The following is a 10,334-nucleotide window of genomic DNA, read 5'->3' as shown; positions in this document are numbered from 1 at the left end:
TTCTAATTTTTAGAGCAACATTCAAGTTTTAAAATCACAAATAGATGGGGAGTGGGGTTTCAAGCATTGTACTTTGCCCTGAGAAGTTAGGCTAGGGCAGTGGTTCATACACAGAGGTGCACCTCAACCTAAGACGGTTTCTCAAACTCGTTTTCTATCTATAGACTAGTCATACAGACGATTTGAAGCTCTATCATGAAATGCCAAAAATGTCTAGAAATACTGTGGCTCATTCATATATATTGTCATTATGCTCATATTTTAAAAAATCCAATTGGAAATGTCTTATGCTTAAATTTATTTCCAAAGTTGGAAACTAAGCTTAACCTATCTTTTAAAAGTTGACCCATGGGTCAGCAGATGGTGTAATGGTTACGTTGCTGGACTCCCACATGGTCAGTCGTGGTTTGACCTGGATCTGATGACTTGAAACTCATGCGAGGTTCATGTGCATGTGCATGCATGCCCAAGAACCTGAGAGAAGAATGCAGGAGAAGGAACAGGAGTGTAGCCATCTCCCCTGGCAGGCGATTTCTCACTTTGTCTCTCACTATCTCTGTCTCTTTCTCCCCCTTCTCCCCAGAGTGCATGTGCCCTAAGGCAAAAGACTCTTAGAAAAAAAAAAAGCTGGCCCATACATTTGTCATGAGTGTACTAAAATAATATAGTAATTATTAGATTTTTTAAAAAAGAAAATTATAGTCACTTCCATACACTGAGTAACAACAGAATCTATCTCAGGAAAAAAAAAAAAGTGTTGCTATTAAGACAAGTTCATGAGTGCATAGGATTATCTCAGTGATAGAGGTCAAACAAAAGTAGACTGTTCTACCTAAGAAAGAAGAGGGCTGGAGTAAGGGACTGAAGTGTTGGTGCCTTAGCACTGAGCTAAGAGGATATGAGGGAGCTCTGTGAGAAGATGTGAGAGTAGGTCCAAGGAAGATGGGCCCACACCAGTAAGAGACAGGCCAAAGGAACTGAGAGCTGAATTCTGTTCCCTCTTCTTCACAGGTCAGCATCTCTCAATAGCAGCAAATGGTGCATTACAGAGCAAAGGAGCAGGGCTATACTCATGCTTGGGGCAAAGTGAAACCAGATGAGAAAGGGAGCTGGAGCACATGCTGGATTGGGACGGAAGTCAAAAGTTAACCTGGGAGTAGAGATTTGAAGCAAACTGGCTGGCAACCATCAGGAGCATAAGGAATTTTCCTGAATATAGGAGTGCTGGAGAGGAGGATGGACTACTCAAGTAATTTAGGATAAGAGCTCCAGTAATTTGCTTTACATTTTTTAAGAGTTAAATATGTCTGGGAAACCTGTGGACATTCCAGTTGCACTAAGTTGGTAACAGGGATCAACGTATTATATTTTCTTTTTCAAGCATAATATTTTCTAGAACTACAATGTATACTATATTGGGAAAGTTGGTTCATTTACAAACATTTTATAATTATTAACTTTGTATTTAATACTTTCATAAGTATAGGTAAAAATGCTAAGACATTTTTTATCTTAGGAAAGAGAGGTGGAAAGTCTCAAATAAAATATCTAAATCTGCTTTTGCCTTTTGCTAAGTGGTGCTTCTATAAGAAAATGGATGTTGTATTAGGTTGTTGAAAAAGTCATGACAACCCAATATTTCTTCTATAGCTATGTGCACTTCTATTTTTTAAAGAAATGCGTACAGCAAATCCTCAGAGTCCCTTTAATCTCTGACAACTGTTATTGTATCTTATGTCTAGGAACAGGCTATTAACAGTGGTTTCCTTTCTAGCACAGCTGACTCTCCTGGTGGAAGCAGTCATGAGAGCTGTGAACTGCACAGTAAATGAATAAACTGTTTCCGCCATCAACTACATTGAATAAATAATTTTTTACTTAAAATGCTTTTCAAAAAAATCCAATTTACTTTTCAGTCTTTACTTCCTTTCGTGTGCTTTTATTCCAATGAATACATATTTGCATATTAACACAAACCACATATATGGATAAATGATTCAGAAACAGTCTTCATATAAACAAAATATTTGAGACTAGGACCAGCAGGTGGTATAATGGTTACATTTCTGGTCTCCCACATGGCCAATGTGGTTCAAGTTCCAGACCTGAAACCTGGTGGCTTGAAACTTACGCTGGATGCCTGTGCATGCATGCCCAAATCCTGAGAGGAGACTGGAGGACAAGGGATTGTGGTCTGGCTACCCCCCCACCCTGGGGGGTGATATCTTACTTTCTCTTTCTCTCTCTCTCTCTCAGGAAAGCATATGTGCCCTATAGCAAAAAATCTCTCTGAAAAATAAATAAATAAAAAGATTTGAGACCAAGCTCACACAGGTAGGAAGTAAACTCTACAGCGTTTTGTTTCCATCAGCGTCCATGTATCTACTCTGGGCAGTACTTAAGCAACATGCCAGTGTCCTCTTTGAAAAATAAGACACAACTACAAAACAAAGAAAGTAATCATTTTGATAGTATTTAAGAAAATCTATAAGGAACTGTGTTGCTAATAGCTCTAGAAATCCAAATTTAATCCATGATAGCACCTCAAATGTTTAAACATTATTTATTAATATTACAGAGGAAATGAGACACTCAAGCCACATATAATGAGTAAAGGTAAATATTTACTGTTTAGTTTCATTTAAAAGCTATCAGTCAAATTTCCTCTAAGTTAAATAAAAATAATTTATGTATAAAAGACATAGATGCTTTTCTCAAAAGAGAGAACGACATTTAATTCCACTACACCCCTCTAAATAAAGAGTGGCTGTAAGTGACTTTCCTAAAACAACGAAAACTGACCGCAATTAGAAAGCAAGGCAGAGATTCGATAATAAAGAAAAAACATACTAGCTTCCTCCAAACACATGCATCTATGCATATGTACACTATTGCTAATTCAAAATTCAGGCTAAATAAAAATAACTTACCTGACACAAGAACAATGAGGATCTTAGCATTGGTAGCTAAGAGACTATGGAAGAATTTAAGAGTATCTGGAATGTCTTTTACATAATACAGCATCTAGACAAGAGGGAAAAGAGAAATGAGACACTTCTTTATGTTAAAGTCTTTTGTTGTTTGATCTAGAGACCAAACAACAATAAAGAGTTTGATTTTCCAGTTGAGTGGATTTTCATTTAACAAAATGCTTAAAAATTTTAAAGATTATATATATATATGTGTGTGTGTGTGTGTGTGTGTGTGTGTGTGTGTGTGTGTGAAAATATTTGGGGAAAGGGAAGACTATGATATTTGTTCAACTAAAAAAATAGTTAATAGTTTTAAATGTACTCTATAACACAGACATTTATAGCTGAAGATACTTGTTCTCCATTCCATGCTTGTTCTCATGTGGGAGCATCAATCTAATGCCTGTTTTATAGTTTGTGAACTGTAGTTCTTCTGGGAGAATATGGTGCTGGTAAAAACAGACCCCATTTGATGGAACATGGCTTTAAAATTAGCCCTTTGCAACTAGTTTCTCCATACGCTCAAAGATGCTTTTTTTAAAAATTAATTATTTATTTAATTTGATTTATTCATTCATTTATTTTAATTTGGCCAGGGAAAGACACAGAGAAAGAGAGAGAAAGAAAGTGAGAAAGGAAGCCACAAGGTCCGGGACTCAAACTGTGGTCGGCCATGTGGGAGTGTCCAGCGCCTTAACCACCACGCCACCTGCTGGTCCCTCAAAGATGCTTTTTAAAAATCAGAATATGACAGGCTCTGATGTCGACAGATTCTCTAGGAAATTAACTGGATAAAGCGTGAGAGTACATCCTTGGCCATAGGGTTCTAAGGGTTAGCCTACCCATTTTTAATAATTCCAGAACAGGATCCCTCCTGATACAGGGAGGAGGCGTTGCACCCAACGTGCGGAGCTTAGAATTACATGTTAGAAGTGAGAATTTTCACTAAGGACTTGCATCGTTGGAAACCACCCCACAAACACTTCTTATATCTATCAGTCTTTTATCTCTTAGGAAAGAATTCATATTCTATGTAAGATCCCCATAACATAATCTTGTGAATAAAAGGAACAACTTAAGCTATGTCTCTTTCACATAAATGAATAAAAAATAAAGTGGACCTGTATGTGGTCCATGCTTTCTAGGGACTTAATTAGTATCTGTTGCTCCATATTGTCTACAATGTGGAGCACAGGTAGATACCCAGATACAACTAACAACTTATGACAAAGCCTAGCTGAAAAAACAAAGAGTGAAACATCTCTCTCTCGTCCTCCCCACCCTGCACTACAGGGCACGTGCACTCACCAGAAAGACAGAAAGCAAAAAATCACCCACCAGAGGGATGGCCATGATGCAATCCCTTCTCCTCTGTTCTCCTCTTGGGATCTTGGGCATGTACACACACACACGCCCAGCATGAGTTTAAGCCACTGGATCTGGGACTCAAACTACTGTTGACTACATGGGAGTCCAGCGATATAGCCATTATGTGAATTGCTGGTCCTGAGACATCTCAAATACCCTGAAATTTTGTCTATGACACACTGAAATTCTCCAGCTTGACAGTGAATACCAAGTTGAAAAAAAATGTCATGAGGGTGCTAGCAATATGAGACAGAGGTACAGTACAGAAAAATGCACAGTAGACAAACAGGGAGTGAGAACAGAATAAACTAGAAAAACAGAAGGAAGCAGAGTTGCAAAGAGAAATTACAAATATGGAAAATTTGAGATAAATGGGAGAAAAAAAGCTGATCCCTAAAGCCACACATTTTATAATAGAAAAATGTTATAAAAGGACCTAAGGTAAAATGGAGGAACTGGCCTTTGTAATAAGACAGAAGGAGAAAATCAGCTCAAGTCCAGCTGCATTTCCAAGTTTAGAGAGTGAAAGACGAGTTTCTGTCTAATGGTTGCTGTTTTCTCTCTGCTGTATGATATGAGATCATTGGTTAGGAATGACTGGCCCAGGAGAGTTTGCAGGAGGTTTAAGAAAATAGTTTTGTGAGGAGGTAGGAAAATACATCTAATAAACTTCCTAGGCTCACTTAACAGTATTCCTTGTGTTCCTTGAAGAACTAAAGATTTTGTCAGCTAAGGGAGCAGAGAGGTAGAATTGCCAAGATAGATTAAACTTAGTCATATTTTGCTTTCATTTCCGTTAAGCTCATTCCTGAAGGTGACTATGGTTGTAGACTACAGGGGGAAAAGTGGTTTGTTGTCAATCAAATGGAATCTCTAAAATATGTACATCTCCAGATGGTGGCCAACTTTTGAAGACTATACATCCTCTATGCTATCCAGAAATATCAGTCATCCCTGGAAATCTGGCTCCATGTCAGCTTCTCAATAGCCCATTCTAGGTAGTCTGCTATAATGGATCATGAACGAAAATTGCTACTGGAAGACTGACTGATATCAGTAAAACTTTATCTGAGGAAGCATCTAACCTGCCCCTTCTGCTATATGCATACTAGCTTGGCCCTCTACAGAGTGAAAGAGCGAGAGAATGCAGAGAAATCCTGCAACACTAGTCCTCCTAGAACATTAGCATTCTTGGAGAATTGGCTAAGATATGTTATCATTCTATCCTCAAACCTACATATAAATGTCTTTTATCCTAAAAAAAAAAAAAATAATAATTAAGCTAACCTTGAAAAAAAGTTAAAACTGTATGGTAGAGAAAACTGACTTTTTGAATGTAGAAGAGAACATTTAGATTATCAACATCTATGTGGACAGATTATGGTCACTTTTAAAATAAGAAATCAGGAGATTGTCATTTTTTCTTTTAAAAATTAAAACACTAGGCAATCTGCATATATATTTCTTAAAAATCTACTTTCTAAAAGTATATTATAATACATATTTCTTACCTGAATCATATGAATAAAGTCCCACTTTTGAAGCTCTTTTTTTGCCACCATTTTATTTTGATATTCAGACGATGTCTCCTTATGCCAAGCAAACTTTATGTTCTCGAGGTTTGATGTCTTGGCTACGAGCTCTAAAATACAGAGAAGAGGTGGCACACCATCAATTTTAATTGCAAATGTGGAACCCATTTCCATTTAGAATTTTAATGCAATCAATGTTATTTATATACATAACAGATATAAAGCCCATTTTTCTTTTTTATGTAGTTTTGGGAGACCAGAGAGTTTATTCTGATTTTTTTCTAATATTAAATGAAATTGGAGGTGAAAAAGGGTCAATAAGAAATAATTATGAGAACCCTGATCAGACATATGCTATATTAGTGGCAAACGAACTGATAAATTTTATCAGTGGCCATTTGTTTGGAAACTGGTGATATAGTTGTATAACCCAGGATGAAACAACCATGATCCAGGGACTGTGTCTGTCCTGCCACTATTTCCTATTTTTGTTTGTTATTTCTTTCTTCTGAGAAAAGGACCCAATAGGGTTTTCATGCTGTTTCACCTCTAGCTTCAGCTATGGCTCATGGGTATACACATGCTTGGCCTGTTCAGGGAGATGTCCAGACACGAACCCAGAGCCTTTCCATGTGGGTCAGCCTTGCAAAGTGTTGCTACACCACTGTAGCAGTCCTCACCACCTAGTTTTTATATTTTTAAGAGAAATTTTTGCTATAGGGCATGTGTGCTCACCAGAGAGACAGAGAGATAGAAAGCAAGAAATCATTCCCCAGGAGGGATGGCTACACTGTAGTCCCTTCTTCTCCATTCTCCTCTTGGGATTTTGGGCACACATGCACACACACCCGGCGTGTTTTAAGCTGCTGGATCTGGGACTCAAACCAAAGTTGACTATGTGAGAGTTCAGCAACATAACCATTACACCATCAGCTGGTCCCATCACTACTTATTTTTGTATGGACTATAAGATAAAAACATGTATCATTGGACTTCCTGGCTTCATGTCTCTGATATTCATGCCTCATACCATCACAATTTTTTCTTTTAATTTGCCAGAGGATATATGACTCACCAGAGGAAGAAGGAGAAGACACCCTACATGTGGCATTGTCTCCACAAACTTGTCCCTATTTCTTCTTCCTTCTGGGATTTTGGGCATGCATGTACATGCACCTGGTGTGTTTTTCAAATTGCTAGATTAGAGATTTGAACCACATGGTCAGCTATGTGGATCCAGTTCTCTTGTTTTTGTTTGTTTGTTTGGTTTTAACTGTTTTTATGTTTGTTTCTTTTCTTTCCTTTCCTTTCCTTTCCTTTCCTTTCCTTTCCTTTCCTTTCCTTTCCTTTCCTTTCCTTTCCTTTTCTTTTCTTGGTCATAGGCCGTTCTTTTCTTTTCTTTTCTTTTCTTTTTTTGGTCATAGGCCATGTGCTTTCATCAGAGAGACAAAGGGAAAGTGAGAAATCATCCTCCAGGTGGGACGACCATGCTGCAATTCCTTCTCATTCTCCTGGGATTTTGAGCATGCACACACACATGCCCTTTGTGATTTTTCAACCAGTCAGGTTCAGGACTTCATCCTCCATGCCACCTGTTGGCCCCAGGGATCCAGCCTTGTTAGCCATCAGGCTATACTGCCATTACATTTTTAAGTGGATTAAAACATCTAAAATAATATTTCATTATATGTAAAAGTGGTATGAGATTCAGGTATCAGTGTTTATAAATAGTTTTATTGGAACATACTCACACTCAGCTTACGTATTATCTATGGCCACCTTGGTGCCACAACAACAGAGATGACTAGTTGTAGCAGAGGCTGTGTGAACTAAGTCTCAGATACTTAATAACTGGCCCTCTTAAGAAAAAGTGCACAATTCCTGCCATAACCCATTGAACATAAGTTCTTTAAAGGAAAGGTCTCTGTTTATTCCTAAATGAAAGACTCAGTCTCTAAGAATAAATATGAAAAGTGACAGTTGACAATAAGGGAATGGTTGGACAGTCAATAAAAAAGGAGGTTAATTGCTCACTGTTCACATTCCGGGGGGGAGTCCGACCTGCCACCAATTAACTAGGTTCTTCTCTGAATAGCTTACCAAATGCACACCATAATAACTCTATTAGTAATCATCAAGGGCAACCTTTGAGATGATAAGTCTTTGAGGGTCGGATTTGGCAGGCAGCACCATGTGATACCTTTGTACTTGGTGATTTGTTCAGCACTTGGCTCAACAACTTCATTGTCGATATGAACTCCTGGGTATTGAGCCTGAACTTTGGAGAGAATTTGAAGATCAATTTCACCTAGAAGATAAATATATGCAACAGGTCACATCATTCCAGAAAGAAATGATTAAGAACAACTGCAACTAACTTTTCAGTCTTAGTTTTACGTATGCTAGGAAAGCCTAAGTTAAAGAATAATGCTCAGCTACTGCCTTGCTGCAATACCTGTGATGTAAGACGGCCAGGTTTTAAATAGGCAGATTTGAGGCCAGCTGAGAAAACCAGAAGAAATGCCACACTCTGATATCCTGAAGCCACATCGGAAGGTTCTGGGTTTACATCTTCAGGTCTCCCAGTATATACGAGGTGTTCATGTACAAGCCCATGATCCTGGCTATCGAAGTCAGGGCTGAGTTCTGGCATTAAGATTGTGTATGAGTGCCCATCTCCTGTCTCTATCCATGTGTCTCTCTGTCTCTCTTTGTCATGGAAAAATAAGCTTAATGTGATTCAAGGATTGCCATGAACGCCATTTATGCACTCATATTATTTTTTAGGTTTACATATTTCTTTCTGCCATGACAGAGGAGAGAAAGAGAGTACATGCACCCCAGAGGGGCCCTTATGCTTGCAGTCTACCCCAGCTTCAGCCAGTCCTGGATCATGGGCACACACGCTGAGTATATTCAGAAAAATCTCTGGACTCTTTGGGAAATTCTGAAACTTTTTTATTTGAGTCAGCATTGCTGAGCATTGTGTTACCACTGAACCATTTTCCGGCCTCTCTTTATTTAATATCTATCACCGTATTTCTTTAAATTAAAGATATCATTGATTGGAGAAAGTATTCAAGTCTTATTTTTGTTTTGCTGTCAGAAAAAATAATGCTTTAAATTACAAATGTAAGATTTTATCAATTAGGAGACATAATATTAGATGTATTAAAATATAAAAAATGTACTTTAGAAATAATAAACTAGGGGAACCAGCAGTTAGCATAATGGCTATGTCGCTGGATTCCCATGTAGTTGACCACGGTTCGCATCCAGGACCTGGTAGCTTAAAACTAATGCTGGGCGCGTGTGCGTGCGTGCCCAGGATCCCGAGAGGAGAATGGAGGAGAAGGGATTGCGGCGTGACCATCCTCCCTGGGGGGTGATTTCTCGCTTTCTGTCTCTATGTCTCTCTCTGTCTGGTGAGCACATGTGCCCTATAGCGAAATAAACCTCTCCCAAAAAAAAAGAAATAATAAACTAGGCTAGGCCTAGAATAGATCTCCACACTATATGTCAGATAGAGAAAAAAAAATTGAACAAATGCCAAGTACAAAAATATGCCAAAAGTTTGTCCACAAAAATGCCATTGCTTAATGGAAAGACCAGATATGGAAACTGCCTGGCTGGGCTGAGTCAAGATAGGGAGAGGACAGGAGACATTGGAGAGAGGATGGAGGAGAGTCAAGATAGGGAGAGGACAGGAGACATTGGAGAGAGGATGGAGAAGAGAACAGAGTGATGCAGAGCTTCCTGGAGGGAGAGCACTGGCGTGTTTCTCAGGGTAAGTGGGAGGCAGAGACGTGGAGGGACATGAAGGACTGCAGGTAGAGAGACTGAGTGACAGAAAGACAAAGTCATGAGGAAGAAGAATATACAATTAACCTTCCATACACATCGAGGATTAGTTCCAGGACCCTGTGCAGATACCCAGAACTATAAATGCTTGCCTTTTATATATAAAATGGTATAGTATTTGCATCAAACCTGTGTGTTGCCTTCCATATACTTTAAATAGCTAGATTACTTGTAATGTCTAATGCAATGTAAATGCTATGTAAATAGTTATACTGTATTCTTTATGTTTTGTTATTTTTTATTGTTTTGAGACTTCTTTTTAAATATTTTCAATATGTGCTTGATTAAATCTGTGACTATGAGGGACCAGCAGATGCTGTAATGGTTACATCGCTGAACTTCCACACAATTGACCAGGATTCAAGTCCCAGTACCAGCAGCTTAAAACTCACACTGGGCATCTGTGTGTACGTGCCAAAAATCCCAAGGGGAGACTAGAGGAGAAGAGATTGTGGTGGGGCAATCCCCCCCGGGGGGGGGGGAATTTCTCACTTTCTGTCTCTCTAGCAAGCTCACATGCTCTATAGCAAAAATCTTTTTAAAATAAATAAATAAATAATCAATAAATAAATCGATCTGTGGTCATGAACCCACAGGTACA

General features: G+C 38.5%; 1 protein-coding gene across 1 annotated transcript in view; it reads right to left on the bottom strand.

The window, feature by feature from the left end:
* Window positions 1-8,525, bottom strand: part of LOC102469391 (histamine N-methyltransferase) — an 18,972-nt gene extending 10,447 nt beyond the window's left edge. The window contains exons 1-4 of the mRNA XM_027765680.1: window positions 8,328-8,525; window positions 8,073-8,187; window positions 5,852-5,982; window positions 2,931-3,024 (exon numbers count right to left, since the gene is read on the bottom strand). Of these exons, the coding sequence (XP_027621481.1) occupies window positions 2,931-3,024; window positions 5,852-5,982; window positions 8,073-8,187; window positions 8,328-8,525 (538 nt within the window). The remainder of the gene's footprint in view (window positions 1-2,930; window positions 3,025-5,851; window positions 5,983-8,072; window positions 8,188-8,327) is intronic.
* Window positions 8,526-10,334: the final 1,809 nt, after the last annotated feature.

Source organism: Tupaia chinensis, unplaced genomic scaffold, assembly GCF_000334495.1.
Source record: "Tupaia chinensis unplaced genomic scaffold, TupChi_1.0 Scaffold139341_1, whole genome shotgun sequence".
Classification (NCBI taxonomy): Eukaryota; Metazoa; Chordata; class Mammalia; order Scandentia; family Tupaiidae; genus Tupaia; species Tupaia belangeri.
This window is presented reverse-complemented; position numbering and strand designations above follow the sequence as displayed.